Source organism: Cuculus canorus, chromosome 18 (assembly GCF_017976375.1).
Source record: "Cuculus canorus isolate bCucCan1 chromosome 18, bCucCan1.pri, whole genome shotgun sequence".
Lineage (NCBI taxonomy): Eukaryota > Metazoa > Chordata > Aves > Cuculiformes > Cuculidae > Cuculus > Cuculus canorus.
Genome location: NC_071418.1, coordinates 3,971,346 through 3,987,658, shown reverse-complemented (window position 1 = coordinate 3,987,658; position 16,313 = coordinate 3,971,346). Strand labels below are relative to the sequence as shown.

Here is a 16,313-nt window from a genome sequence, read left to right as displayed (position 1 = left end):
GAGACTGTCGAGCGATTTCCATTGAGTAAGCTGACACCTTCTGGCAAACCGTTAAACTACAAAATCCTCTAAGGATTAGATTTAAAAAAAAAAAATCAGAAGTTGCTTCTTTCATCTATCCTTCACCCCTGCTTTGCATGTTTATGCAAAATAAGGTTTTCATACACAAATCAAACAAAAAAAACAGAATTACATTTCCTCCTAAGCACTGCAAAATCCCAGCCTAACTGCAGCATTCATGAAACGAGCCAAAAAACCTGTTGTTCATATTTTAAAAACACAGAAATTAAAGACTTTCTAAATCATTAATCCACCCAGTACCGATGCAAACAAATTCCCAGAAGGTAAATAAGCCCACTCTGAATATAGCTCTGTAAAGCACTTCCTTAAAGGAGCTCAGCACATTTCCTCTTGCATTTATACAGGCAGAGTTCAGACAAGTGTGCAGTGTGACACCCACCTATGCATTCATAATGTAAGACAAAGTAACGACAAAAGCAAATTTATTTTCCATCAAAGCCAGTACTTAAAGTTTTCAGAGCACTGAAGATCAAATCTGCTCTGGAATTCTGGTAGCAGACAGGGTACCACAAGGAAGGAGCCATGCATCACCTCACATGCTCTTTAACATTTGTACAAGAAAATACTAAGAAGGCCACTCTACGAATTATTTGCTGTTTTTCTTTTCAATATGCAGGAGAGAAAGAAAGAGTTTTAAAACCACCAACAAATTGTAAATAGAGAAAACTTTCCAAACCCAAACTATCTAGATCAGAACATTGTTTTTTCTTAGAAGGTACTTCTGCATTTGGTATTTAGACAGCAGAGTCTCCTTTATTTTATTACTCTATTTTGTGATGTACTCATGTGGAGTAGTTTTTATAACAGTCTCTAGAAATATTAGAAACATGATGTAAAGCTCCCTGAGACTCTCCAGAATGGACTTTTTAAAGCGACTGCCACCTTCATCCAGCACTTTTCAGTAGTTCCACCCAGCTGATCCCACGTGCAGCCTGAAACAGCGTTTTCCTAGAAAGTGAGAAATCATCAGTGTTCTTAAAACCCAAAAATTCACTCCAACCTGAACTGCAGACATTTGTGTTATTCCAGCGTTGTCACAACAGACCATGTTGACAACTCTACTTCTTTTACGCTATACATACACAAACCCATGAGAGAGTAGCAGCTCATCAACATTTTCACTCACGGCACCACTTCAGATACTTCACAACCCACTTGCATTTTTATTTCGGGGCCCACTTCTAGGCTTGCAACCCTGACACTTCACTAGAGAATAGCAAGCCTGTGATCTCAGCCGCAGAGAACCAGAGAAGTGTGTTACTTTGAGTCTTGTTGAAATAAAATGGGTCAACTACAAGATCAAAAGAATATTTCTGTCATCAGCACTATCAAACCAGAAGATTTCAAGAACATTATTAAAACTTACTTTTATTAATCTACTAGATAGAAAAAGAAGAGCAATAACTTATCGCTGCACCAAATTGTCCAAAGGGGAAGCATTACACACAGAATACAGTTCTTATTCTTTTCTTTCTACAGGCAGGCTGCTCTTTGGTTTCCTGTGGGGCATGAGAGTGTGATTCTCAATTCACTTGGTAAAAATATTGTTTACTTTCATATCATATTTCGTAACATTTACTTTAAATCTACTTCTGTTTTAAAAAGCCTTAGATAAGTCAATCTGATTATAAATATGTATGATGGCGAATACTTCTGTATGCTGAAAACAGCACTCGAGTATGATTCCTCTGTATGTCAGACACAAACACATCGCAGTAGCAATGAAAGATATGAAGAAAAACAGTTCAAATCTACTGCCCTTCATCTGAGATACATAAAGAAATTGAACCATTTTTCTGCTTTAAAAGCATCAGAAATACAACTCACTAGTATTTTCTTCCTAGCTTCTAGAGGGAGGACTCAGCTGAACCTCTGCAGCTCCAGGAGCTGTTTGCTTCAAAAGATCTTTCTGGTTTCGAACTTAAGGAACTAATAGAACTAAACTTGCTGGCAAATTAGACTAAAGCGAAGTTATTCCACTTTGACTTCCCATTCTGAGTGGTACAACACCTCAAAACTCTTTCATACTACGTGAGTGCAGGCAAAATTTGTACCACAAATACAAAAATAGAGGAAAAAGGCCCCATGAGAGGCTACACATGGGAAGCTTACATCTTTTTCCTAACTCTCTACTTGTTCATGCAGCTAATCCAGTTGGGTAATATGTACACAACAAAACCTGTATACTCTATGCCTTTTATTCACAAGTTGGTTTTCAGCCTATTTAGAGAATAAACAATATAAAGACAGCTGCCACATCATCATAAGATCAGAGTTTGATCCACCCACAATTCAACCTTTCTCTTCAAAAGAAACAAAAAATATATTTTACACTCTCTCAAGGCCTTTTATATAAAGCTTTTATATATTATTTTGCTATAACTTACTTCTACCAAGGAACAAAAATATGACTCCTATTTTTACTATCTTTTTGTATAAAGAGACTAAAAAATAATTACTCAGACATTAACAGGCGGATGGAACTAGATGATCTTTAAGGCCCCTTCCAACCCAAACTATTCTATGATTCTATGATTAACAAAACATTATATAAGAGCTGTTTAGCACCTCCAACTGTAAGCATAGACTGATGCACGCAATTTGTTTTAAATAAGTTACCAGCAAATTGTATTTGTTAAGCGCTTGTCATCTTTATGAAAAGCTACTGTTTCCAGACTCATTCTACTTCATTTCCAAGAAATGGGAAGAGTCAATATCTTAAACCATCATGCAGGTTTAATGAAAAAAGTTGCCATCTTCATTTTAATAGGACAGCAAGAAATACCTAAGTATTTTTATAAAGGTACCACTTACTTGCTAACTTCCTTATACTGCGCTATTTCCTCTATGTAAAGGAGATCATGAAGCCGTGACTGATAGTTGGTCTTGGTCAATGATTTGTCCAGGACAGACTGTGTAAAGAGCTGGTCAGCAGAGAGAGGGATTTGGTATCTGGTAAGAAGGCTCTTCTCCAATTCAGTAGTTTCATTAGGCTCAAATTCTACAATAGTCTTAGAAGTAGAATCCCAACGCTTCGCTGTGGTTAGTAGCTGTTGCCGTGCATGCATCAGGTATTCAAGATCTGGATGTAGACACACAACAGGGAAAGGAAATCAGTTCAAACTCTGTTTTTATTAAACAAGCAAACAAAAAAAACACCCACTACTAAAAGTAATCCTATTAGAGGCAATGAACTAAATGTAAGTAAACATAGGTAAGAGTCTCCTCTGCCTACAACAGCTTTAGTAAGCTCTGTGATAGTAATTATCATCACTACTTTTCAGGTGCACGCAGCAAGCTGGCTCTCAAACAATATCAGAACATAAAATATTCTATAGGCAGCAAACTGAATACAGACAGACAAGGAAAGTGCTTTTATTTTAATAATTACAAGCAAATTTGAAGGGCTTGGCATCACAGTATGTTTTCAAAGCCAAACTGCAACACCATCTTATTTCAAAAAGATAAAGTAATGAAGAACCTTACAATATATAGCATAAAATTTAGACAGTAATAAAAAGAAGTTGATGAACTAGCTGGTAAGAAATTACTAAAGCGCAACATTGTGGAAGCCTTTAAAAAAAATACATGTAGCACCAAAAAAAATAAATATAGTACCATAATATGTGTATTCTGCAGACAGTTGCATTCTATAGCTAAAATTAGTTTGCTAGGCAAAACTTCGGACGTGTAACCTACCACAATATCAAGTTTGAAAATTAAAGGAAAAATAATTTTTCAGTATGCCCAAATTTCAGGGATCATATCGGTTAAATGAGAGACAGAAGACCAAGCACTGTCTACAGCCTCCCAAAATATATCCACTAACATTAGAAAAACACTATGACAACAGTGCATCAGTTAACAGAATTGCGGTTAAATTGCAGAGCTGAAAATATTTGGCATTTATAGTGAAGCTCTGATATCTGAATGTATTATCTCTGAGTAAGATTTAAGATAGGTATCCAGGATATCACACCAACGCTGAAAAACGTGCAAAAAAAGACATTTTCAAATACAAATTAAATACTTAACATCATCTTGACTGTCTTTATTCAAAACAGAAGGAAAACAGCTTTTTTAGCAAAAGAAAGCTCAGTTCAGCTTGACTAGAACCACAGGAACATGGCTTATCTTACTTGTCAATCTCCTAAGTATGTGTTCACTAAGAAGCCGAAATTGAATATGTACCTCTAGCTTTAACCACGTGGGAAGCTACAGTTGTATGGCAAGAAAAAGTCCATGGTTGTGTGGTTTCTGTGTTTGAAACCTTCTCACCATAAACGAAGTTTTCTCTGGCACTAACCAAACCTCAGATCACAAAAGCTCAGTAATTATGCTGGGACCGAGCTCTCAGTTGCTAGAAAGAGCCACTTAATTCCCAGCACTAGAGAGGCTTCCACTGGCAGCCTGACATAAACAGCTTCTGGGGCAGACTGTGCAGGCAATAACCCTTTCTTAAAGATCATTTTGTACATCCTCAGCGCACAGAAAACTTCTCTTAGTTCTCTTTTTCTGTAGCAAATAATGATTTCAAAATTTCCTGCCTAGCTATCTAGACAGGGCCCTGAATGACATGCAGAGGCAGAGAGCTCCGGCTGTTCAAAAAAAACATCCATGAGGTCCCAGCCCATACGTACCAAAAGCCAAAAAACAAGGGAACCAACCACATCTAACATAGTTATCCCTTTCACTTGTCTGCTCACACACTTCTTAGATTGCCTTAGCAAAAAGCCCAGGGGTTTATACTTCTATTTATCTGTAAAGCACCTAAGACCTTTTCATTGGAAGTAAGTATTAGAAACACCCTGCCTGAAGATCTTGGTATCCCTCTGCACACAGACAAGCAAGTGAAAGGGGAGTATCGGTCACTAATGCCAGAGAGTGCTTCCTCGACTGCATCAATCATTCATGGACTTGAGCCAGCTGTCCCCTCATTCGCTCTGGTTCGCAGTTAGATTAAGCCAACAAAGACCAAGACCACAGACTGGTTTTGACAGTAATTCTGACTTGTGGCTTGGTTTTCTTGATCTTAAGCAGGTTTACAATAAAAGAACACTTGTTCTCCACAAACTCGATGTCTTAGGAAGCCTGTCAGCTGTGATTACCCGTATAGTTTCACGGAGATCATATAATAGTTCCTGAAAAGACCACAGCCTTGCTTCTAAGCATAGGTTCTCGACTGCAATGCAATATCCTCTGCTTTAAGAGACATCATAACTCGTACAGTCTTTCTGCTCTTGGCTACAAGTACCTGGCTCATCTGGAAAGGTCGGTTCATGGTGTTTGCTCTTTATAGTTGCTCTTTGTTAATGTTGCAAATGTTAACCTGATCTATAAAAATAAAGACCAGGAATAGAAAACTGCTGTTTGCTTAGTTTCACCTTTTTTCCTTCTTTATTCTTTTCCTTCTTACTTCCATCCCACTGCTACAATTCTGCTTCTTTGGTGTTTGTATCTTTCAAGTTTTCACAAAAAAATTACTGTACTCTATCCCACCCCCTTGCTCACTGCCAAGTGACACAGTGACCTATATTCAGCTTTCTTAATCTTTCACCATAGATCAAAGTGCTTTATTCTTTTTTGCACCTCTTGAAACATCTTTCAATTTGTTGATATATTTCTGATAATGGAGTTATTTCAGGTTTGACCTGAGTTCAATTTCATAAACAGAGTACAACCCTTACAGTAACACATAGTTGGTTTTCTTTTACTGGAACACACACAAAAATACAGTTAGACTTTCTTTACACTATCAAAATTCATGTCAACAGCAATTCATTGCGTTACAAGCCCATACTTTGCCTCTCACCTTTGATAACCCTAGTCAGATACTGCAAGGGGAGGAAAAAAAACCCCCACCGTCTTAGACAGTCTTCTTCAATTAATGAATGAATTACCAGGTGTATTCTTACAGAGAAAAACTTTATCGCTCTACTGACCTTTTCCTACATGTTTAACATTCTCATCAATACATGAATAATTATAAAAACATACTTGACCTTCCAGTGCTGCCTTCAGACACAAACCCAACTACAAATTTCCAGCACTTCGACAAGATTTAGGAGCTGTATCTCGACACAAAGTAAGTCATAATCTGGTTATCTGCCTTATTTAGACCCTCTGAAGCTTTTGTCTGCTATTTATATTCATATGTATGATGAACGTAACATCCAGTACAAAACTAGCTGTGAATACAAATGATGTTCTGCCCATAAATGTGAAAGGAAAGAGACGGCATGAAAGATTTCCACTATTCCAAAAATGCCAAAATTTAATACATTACCTTCAGTTGAAGCAGCATCAATCATTACTCGTTGCATGAGGACTGGTTCTAATCCAAAATCAAACACAACAGTTTGACGAAAAGTTCCAAAGATTTCTGTGTTAAAGGCTATACTGACTTTGTAAATATAATGGTCTATTCCGTTCTGGACCATTTTTCCTCCTATCCATTCCTGACAGTTTTCTGGAACTTCTTGTGATACCTGGGTAGTGCTGTCTCCAGCAGATATTGCAACAATACTAAAATGTGGACGATGGGCATCATAAAGCAATGCCACTCGATACAGCATTCTTGCAGGCTGTAAAAAAAAAAATGCAAAGGTTGAAATGACCGTAAGCTGGAAAATGGAAATTATTTCAGGACTATCTTGATAGTCCTGATAATGAGAGCTTATAAGAACTCTCAGCTTCTCAGAGCAGGTACAAGTCCTGCCCACTTCCAGAAATCTGGGCAGTCGACAGACAATCGCCAGAGCTGCTGGGAAAAGAGACACAGAAGGGATGGTGCTAGGAAGCTTCTCTATTTTAAGAAGAATTATGCAATTGAAATCTTAATTGCAAATGGTTATGGGCTGCATTCTAGTTATTATTGACTCACTCTCAAAAGATAAGTAGTCCTACCTTACAAGTGAGAGCAAATGTCCACGTCTGATGAGACTTTTTGGTGGTGACAGTTACAGATAGCTCAGGATTATGTTCTACTCTCACTCCTTCAACACATTCACTAAGCTAGATTAAAAGAAAAAGAAGATAACGTTAGACTTCTACAGACAGTATCAGAATGAAAACAGTCAGGGAAAAGTAGTATTTTTAAACAGAAACTGGAAAGAATTGTTTCCTACACTGCAGGATCGATGCAAGTCCTGTGTAGGAATTAATGAACACATGCTAATTCAGAGAGACAAGCAAGCCACGTCTACTAGATCATGCTCAGTAAGCAAAGAATATAACCACTTAAGGACAATTAATGACAGGACTTGATTTTCAAAAACCAGTTAATTGTAAATGTTTAAAATATAACATGATTTCATTTGCAAAATAGAATCTGATAGGATGAAGCCTGAAGACTGAATTTCCAGAAGACCCCACATCTCACTGATGTCAATGAAGACTACTAAAGACACCAGGAGACTAGAACCAGGCTCTCTACTCATTTATGCACTTCACAGAAAGTCCACTCTTCCCAGATTTTAAGCAACAATAGATGGACCGAAAACTCCTTAGGGTCAGTGGTAAGTAGAGCTGGTCGAATGCCACAAAAACATTCTTTGGAATTCCAAAGAGCTGCTAAGTTTGATCGTATCCATATCCTGCACTCTTCGGCATTCAAACTTTGTTGTAAAATTTCGGGGACTGGCTGTTCTTCATACAAGTGCCTGCAGCTGCAGGCAAAGAAAAGGAGCCATGCACAAACAAGAGTGTTCTCCACTAAGTTGTGAAAGCTTCACCATTTATTGTTCTCCGCTTTTAAAAGTTCTGCCATCTAGTCAACGAACAGGAACAATACCATGAGACTTGGCTGACCTATCCTGCACCGGGAATAGTATAGACACAAAATGAACATGCTGTGATTAACAAATAAGCTGTAATTCACAGATTCTGCTGAATTCCTGAAATGAATGCGTACATCTGCAGAAACCAGCCTAAGACTCTGGTATCTTTGCAAGAAGACATAGGGCAAGATGGAAAGTGGAGCAAATTGGTTGAACAATTTCTGGGTAAGGAGTAATTCGACCAGCTCTGATAGTAAGGGCCAAAACCAGGCTCATCTGTTAGTTTTAAATATAAGCACATAAGAAAGTAGTATATTTTCCTTACCACTTTCTCAGGAGATAACGAATTCATCCATTTCTCAATCAAGGTTTCCATATAACTGCCCGAACACTGTTTGTTTTCCTTCTGTTGTTTTAATCTGATCAAGCGGGAAGCATATCGTTTTTGCCATTCTGTTAGTTCTTCCTGGGAATGTGCTGAAGTACACTGTGCACCGTACCTGCAGATCCCTTGCTCTAAAAATCTACATAAAATAGGAAAAATGATTATGCCTTGAACTTTTCTGTCTCCAATTAAAAAAAGAAATTTATCCAGATTTTACTTTTAAAGCCAAGGGGACATTCTATTATTCTACAATTCTTTAAGCCTCTCACAGACCTAAAGACAGTTTAATCCATGTGAACTAATTTGGAAATATATAAATCTATGCAGCATTCCATAAGAGAAGCAGCAGCCTCTCTTACTGCAAGGTCCAGAAAAGTACACCAAATTTCTTTGAAATTCTTCTTAAGAAATTTCTTGCTTCAAAGAAGAATTGTTTGTACAGCAATTAACACAATGAGACCATGGATCATCCCTGAAATGACTGAAATGCTGTATATTAGTATGAATAAAACAATGTTAATCAGAGGCAAAGGGAAGAAACACCCCACTTCCTCCAACAGTTATGTTATCAGCTGATAAATACTCATTCAGCAGTTACTTCTGGAGCAACAGTGACATCACATGGTCCTTTCTATTAAATACACCTACCGAGGTCAAGCGAAAGGTTCAATGCTCCGCTTTGTAAAGGGTGTTATCAGTCTAAAAGGATCTATTTTTGCAGAGGTTAAGGATTTGTTAAAGTAGTACATGTTTCATTTAATGGCACATGCTGATGCATTAAAATTAACAATATTCCAAACATCTGAGTATAATTTAAGCATTCTAGTCCTCAGAGTTTACTCCAAGTCTGGGCAAATGCCTGTAGAACTCAGGACTACTTTTTTAATGAAACTTCTCATTAAAATTATAAAACACAAGGCAGGAGCTGCAGCTTCATCATTCTTCAAAACCAAAGCACTTAAATGGGTGACAAAGAATAAAATGGGATGGAGAGTAAGTTCTGGAGGTACTAAGAAAACATTGGATATACAGTATAAACACCAGGAAGCTGTTTAGTCTGTTTGTTTTGCATAAGGAGACTACAAAGAGTTAATGTAGGCATGATATTGATTATAAATAAAGCCAGGCAGGTTGATCTCCATCAGGATTTTAAACCCTGTAAACATAATTATACTTGAATTTCACATGGATATCTACGTGCATACTTCTACTATGAATCTCCTCCTACGGTGATGAGTTACTGTGAAAAAGAAAGGAAACACCAAGACTAAACCAATACAGCAGGTCAGGACCCGACATCATTGATGAAGACAGAAGGGGATCAGTGACAGAATAACCTTTCTGTAGTAAATGTATTATGTTACATAAGGCGAACTAGAATGTGAACGCTGAGCTGTATGATCAAAACAAATAACACCTGACTATGACATGACAAGCTTGCAGCAAAAGTAGCTGGATATCTAGGCCACACTTGTATTACAGCTTAGAATATTAATTAGCAATCACTTTTAAGAAAAGTTTAAGTATTTAAAGGTTTGAGTGCCCAAATTGTAAACAAAATAAGCATGATAAATATCAGGATGTCACTAAAGGCATTCTCCAAACATGGGCCATAATATACTTTAAATTAAAATATTTTTCTTGGCAGTCAATTTCAGTATTGTTGTTGTAAGTTTTCCAATTCACCACTGCATTAGAATGCTGAAGTACAATTACAATTTTCATGCCCCAAAGTAAATGTAGTGCATGCATAAAAAAATTGTTGATTTGTTCCTATTAACTACATAGCAAATTTAAAATAAAGTGGTTTTCCTTTTCAGTATTTAATAGGAAAGCATATTACTTTAAAATTTATCATCATTATAATTTTTCCAATTCCTCATTGTTCAAATTTTAATAGACACATTTTTCCCCTCATTTTTAGTTTCTTATTTAATTCTTCTTCCAATTCCATAACTTCATTATCTAGAATAAACACAATGTACTCTTGCTGCTTTACGGCACACAGGGGAAAAATAAACCACAGCTTCAAAAATCCATATTCAATACCTGCAGCCTCATAAGGAACTAAATCTTCTGTCCGTGGTCAAAATGATACCGTTCCTATGGATTTGCTGAGTAAGGCACATCCCTCTCACTGTAAGGACTTACAGTGTGCGTAAAGCTAATTACAGCTTTAGAGGAAAAATGTTTCAGAGCGACAGTTGGAAATATGGTATAGATGCTATTCAACAGAAAATCATCATGAGCTCAAACCTCTAAATATCTGCTTTTTTAAAATTGCTGAATATGCACCAGATATGATAAAAGCCAATAAGAGTTGCCAAGATTTAGTAAGTGATTCTATGTTATCAACTGAGGGGCTTCTGGATAAACTGACCTTTCCAAAAATCTGCGAATGATGCAGTTATAACAGGCACCTACATTTTCCTGACCTCTTAATCACTCTGTCAGCAGCTTAATAAAAGAGGAAACGTTATGATCCCTTATAAAACACTGACTTTACCTTTTACACAGAGTATATTCTTCACTGCTCGTGACTCCCCTGGGTGGGGGGCGGAACTGCCAGCCATCCCGGGATCCTGCAGAATAGTCAAAACTTAAGTTACTTTTCGGATTGCCAAGAATTTCCAAGTCAGAGAGGAAGTGTCCAGGGAACCGTATCTCTGAACATCACACAGTGGATTTGTACACAAGCAATATTATCCACCAAAAATTCATTTTCAAACCCTAACAAATTTATTTACAACAAAGGTACAAAGACTATTATAAAGGCAAGTTTCAAACAATTTGCAAAATGGAGCAGGCTCTGATACACCACCAATAAATATAAACTTCTACCTCCAAATTCAGTCCATGATGAGATAATTTTACCTTAACATCCAGGGCTCACCATGATAGCCAAGCCCCCTTTTTGCTTTCTGACTACTATGCAGTGCTCGATTCAGCAGAATCCAAGTCTCCCCGCTACAAAATGAAGCTGCTTCAGAACTGAGTTACATACCTTCTTCTACATCTTCTACATGATATCCTGATGGTACTTTGCCAGCTGCCTACAATTAGATAAAAAAACACACAGCTATAAAGGAACACAAGACAATTTTATCAAGAAGTACTGCTTTGGCTGCTTTGCTGTCACAATGTGTTTTAGAACCAATACAAAAATATTAATCAGAAGTGCGAAATCACTTCCAGTCACAAACATTAATTTCATATTTCCCTGAACTGCAGCCATTGATAAGAGGAATTCCGACAGGAATGCTGAGTTCACTCATTGATAAGAGAAAAATTTTAGAGATTCTTACAAGACCAAATTCCACCCTGTGATGGTTCTCACATAGAGTGCAGTAAAGCTTTTAAAATGCAAAAGTCTAAACTGTACTGAGGTGTCTTTCAGCTTGAAATCTACATTAAAAACGAAGCCCAAATCAACAACAAAGCACAAGAAGAAAAAAAAACACAACCAAAAATAAACACAAAAAAGAAGTGGCAACTCAATCAACACACATGACAGATTAACCTCGAAAACAAAAAAGTGGTGACTAAGAGCGCATTTATATTTGGTTAACCAATTTCTTAAGTCATGTTTATTACTTCAGAATCATTTCCAACAGAGAAAAGTGCAATAAATAAATAAATAATACAGATCTAAATGCTTTGAATTCTTCCTACTTGCTACTTCAAGACAGTCAACAACCTGTTAGCATCTTCCTCCGTTTTCTCATACGTCATGCAAAACTGTGACGAAAGGCTCCTGAATAGGCAGGTGATAAAGACCAACAGACTGGCGGAAACAACAATGTTTGAACCGGTACGTTCATAGTGGATCTCCTGGGACACGTGAGCACAAGTCTTTCAGCTGTTTCAGGTACTGCTCATTATTTTACCAATAGCATGCTCATTATTACCTCTGTTTCAGCAAGAAGTGTTTTCAGTCGTGTCAGATCTTTAGTTACCATCCCGTTCTAGGGGGAGAAAGAATATTGATAAATCAAACACAAATCTTCACATGCATTAAACCCCAGCAACAAAGTTCATTTCCCCCCACACCACCACCAAGGAAAAGGGCGAAAAGGAGAAATGAGTTTGACTTACAGTGCACGATTTTAAATGACGTACTACATAACACTGAGCAAACAGCACGGTGAAAAAGGGGATTTTACACTGGCCAAAACCAGCACCAGACTTACAGCAAGTATCAATACAGGACAACGCCGGAGAGCAGCGTAATAGAACTTGGGAAAAAGAAATTTCTTATGAAGTCTAGCTGTCACTCAAAACAAACATTAATAGCTACAATACCTATTGATTGCTCTCCTCCAGAAACAGCACTCTACATGCACACTAGCCCTGGAGGCAGTACTGCCCAATGGACAAGGACTCAGCAGATCAATGCTCTTGTTATCAGCTTGGCTGCCTGCGTGCTGGATGACCTTAGCCAGGTCACTTCACCTCTCCATGCCTCAGTTTCCCATCTGCAAAATGGGGAGGGTGATACCGATTGCCTTCACAGAGCACTTTGTAAGCTACTGATGGAAAGCACTAAACACGAGCCACGTGCTATGGTTACTGAAACACTTTGGCTCTAAAGGAATTCATAAAATAAGCTTCCAGTGCTGTTGCAGTGATGGATTCTTTTCTTCTTAAGGATCTGCTTTACAGATTTCTCATTTCTACAGATTCATAACTCTTTCTGCTCTGATGTAGACAGACTATGTCATTTTTGGAGTTCTCACTAAAAAGCAAAGATTAGCCATGTAACTAAAAATAACTCCATTTTATATCTGAAGTAAAAATCTTTCAAAGTTGAATTTATCTGAACTATACAGCTAAGGGGAATAATTTCACAGTTGTGTTAAGTCAAAACTTCCATTAAAGGAACCCAGATCTGTAATTAAGTGCTACTACATTTGTTAGACTTCTCCACATTTTGACCACACTACTGAGCAGCAGAAATTCCTCTCTTTTCTGAAAACTTACACATTCAACAATTCTCGCACTTAAGCTTTTTTCCAAAATGATTTTTCACTTCTTCAGCAGAAAGGCTGCAAATTGAACCTTTTAAGCTTAAATGTATTACAGCATAAAAAAGTTAGCAAAAACCATTCTCTTAAGTCACTGGGGAGAAAACTGGATGGATTCCAACACTTCAATAAACTCATTTCAAAACTTTGTTCCATCTCTCCTCTCAGACAAGGGCAAAAGTCAGTAAATCAGTTGCTGGTTTTAATATTCCTACTTAAAACAATTGTGTCTAACAACCTAAAGCTTGTAAAAACTTCAAATTCTGCCTTGGGACAGCACTCTGGAATTATATACAAAGTTACCTTAATGTGCACAACACCACCTCTAAAGAAGGGCAGTGCACATTTCCTGCAAGCAGGAGATTTTGGCTTCATTCACTTTTTTCTGAAGACAAGTTTCCTTCAACCACACCGGAAATTTTTCAATGAAATGTTTTTTCATTAGAAAACATCAGCTAAACAAAAGGAAAAAAATATTTTCTGTATGTATAAAAAGCCAATGGCGGGTGGGAAGGAAATTCAGGATATGTACCAGACAGACAAACAAAACTCCCTCTCAAAAACAACCTACTGATTAAGTTAAGCACCAAAATACAGGAGACGTGATCCAATTTCAGGGTAATAGGCCCTCCTACAACAGTCTCCGATGTCCCTTACAGGTTCCTCATGGTCTGACCAGAGCTGCTCTTGTTTGTGCAATGACCATGCCTCTGGATCTAGCATCACCAGCAATGAACTGCATACTATTTCATCTGGACTATGGAAATAAAAAGGACACTATCCTTTGGCATTTATGTATGTCCTTAGTTTTCCCCATCTGAGTATTCACTGAAGAATGAGAACAGTTACTTACACATATAGGGTTAAACGCATCTTTACAAGTTTGGGCAGTTCAAGGGTAAAACAGAAGCTTTGAACAACTCAACCCTTTATCTTCATCTTGAAATGCAAAGCTTTTTTATTTTGCATTCCCTGAGGATTCAGAACCAACAATAAAAAACCTTCAAAATCTTAACAACTGGTTAACAACTTAAACACTGTTTTTGCAACCGACTGATTATACTGATTATATATGTGTGCGTGCATACACTTTTCTTTGTTTTTCATACAAAGCATTTTTGTTGCAACCTGTCAGGCAGACATATGTTCAGAAGTTTGTTATTAAACATATTCTACAAACAGGAAATGCAAAACTGCTTTTTAAATTATGTAGATTGCAGCAAACCCACTTACCAGTGATTCACCCATCAGTGATTTGGAGAGAACATTAGACACAATTTGCAGCTTCCCTTTAAGATGCATGCAGCAGAGCACTGCACGGAAAGATCCATCTCCCTTGGCCAGCCCCTCTCCCAGCACTGCAACACAAATCAGCAACTATTAGCTTCATCATAGCACGCATTTAAATAAACTACATACAGTTTTCCTTCACCTCTAACATGAAAATAATGTCTGAAACCTGGGTTGAATTCACAGCTTCTTGGAAAGACAAGTCTTGGATGTAAAGGAAGTATTACTTGCCCTTCTAATATTAACTGGAAACTTGTCTCCCACCATCTAAGAAAGGCTGTACGGGAGCTCAAAAAAGGTTATAATGTTTACGTGCTAAAATAGACAAAAATTAAATATGGGAAGGGTAAATTCAAATATCTGACACAGACACAAAGGACCTCCTCTTCACAGAAAAGGTAAAAAAAAAACCAGCAACCAACAACCTCTCAGTAACACAAACATGCTCAGGAAGATCCATTCATGCTCACAAAAAGCATGCCCTGTCGTTTCCAAATATAGCTAACCTCCTCGTGGTCAATTCCTGCTACTTTAAAAGGGCTTTTATTCACTTACACTGTGAAGTGCAGGATATAGGAATGATTGTTTGAGTCCAGAAATATACAGGCTCCATGTAAGAGAGAACTTTCCTAACGCTTTCTAGCCCTGGATCAGAGAGCCAGCCAAACAGATACTGCCACTGCCACTTCCAACAACGAAAGGATTTATTTCACGATACAGACATGCTTCAGACAAGCAGGAATAACACTTAATCATACAGATTACCTGTCCAGAAAATGAAATGCCAGAGTGACTAAAAAGCTAATAAGTTAAACATGTGAGTTGAAAAGAAGGCTGGACAGTGGTTTAAAATTACAGAATAGTAATATATGTTACTGTTATTGCAGGCAATGTCAACATCTGTGTTTACACTGCTGCTCACGCAGATGCAAACAGCTCCTTACAGTGCTAACAGGAATTTCACGATCACCACAACTTCAGGATGAAATTTAGAATAATAAATCACATTCACATGGTTACAGAAATTGCATGGAAGACTTAAAGAAAAAAATAGTCCACAAAAAACACTCACACAAAACCAGCTAGACATCTCTTCAAAATTAAATGGTAACCAAATCCTGTTTATAAAGCCTCTCAAAGAGCAGTCTGAATTTACCACCACTGATCATACTGACCACAGCTCCAAAAATAGAGCTTACTTCCCAAATCAGAAGCAGTAGTGCCAGAAATAGCTTTAACATGTCTGACAGTTTGCTATTTTAACCTCAAAGCTTACATGTCCGATTATGACATTTCATCTCACAAACTGCTAAAACATACAGCTGCACATAAAAAGTCACAACACGTTAACTGGTATCTTTCATTAAAGATTTGTGGAATAATTTAACAGCTTCTAAGTCATCATTCCTTGTAACAGTGTTAGCAGCATACTATAAAGGACTATATTCCTCTAGCTATCCTAAAATACACTTATCATTCAGGTTAAAATAAACCATTGTCATAGGTATGCAACGTGTCAAGTCTTGTATAAAGACAGAACAGTAACTTGAATAAAACTCTATTAAAAAAAAACATGAGGATCAAGGAAGCTTGAGCGTCAGGTAGGCCATACTAAGGCTGCTTCTTCCCAAGGGTATTTCAAACACAAAACTAGGATCACAAACAGAGGTACTCCGAGCTGTCAGAAGCTGGGCCACAATTGCTATCACCACTTCACAGCGAACCACAACCAACCAGATAATTCATGTATTCATA

The 16,313-nt window shown here is 37.5% G+C and overlaps 1 protein-coding gene across 4 annotated transcripts in view; it reads right to left on the bottom strand.

The window, feature by feature from the left end:
* HELZ (helicase with zinc finger) overlaps positions 1-16,313 on the bottom strand; it is an 87,792-nt gene that overhangs the window by 50,197 nt on the left and 21,282 nt on the right. For all 4 annotated transcript variants that reach the window (XM_054083153.1, XM_054083154.1, XM_054083155.1 and 1 more), the window contains 8 exons: positions 14,502-14,626; positions 12,153-12,209; positions 11,249-11,297; positions 10,751-10,826; positions 8,185-8,383; positions 6,988-7,095; positions 6,368-6,665; positions 2,896-3,163 (listed from right to left, as the gene is read on the bottom strand). In XM_054083153.1, the coding sequence (XP_053939128.1) occupies positions 2,896-3,163; positions 6,368-6,665; positions 6,988-7,095; positions 8,185-8,383; positions 10,751-10,826; positions 11,249-11,297; positions 12,153-12,209; positions 14,502-14,626 (1,180 nt within the window). The remainder of the gene's footprint in view (positions 1-2,895; positions 3,164-6,367; positions 6,666-6,987; positions 7,096-8,184; positions 8,384-10,750; positions 10,827-11,248; positions 11,298-12,152; positions 12,210-14,501; positions 14,627-16,313) is intronic.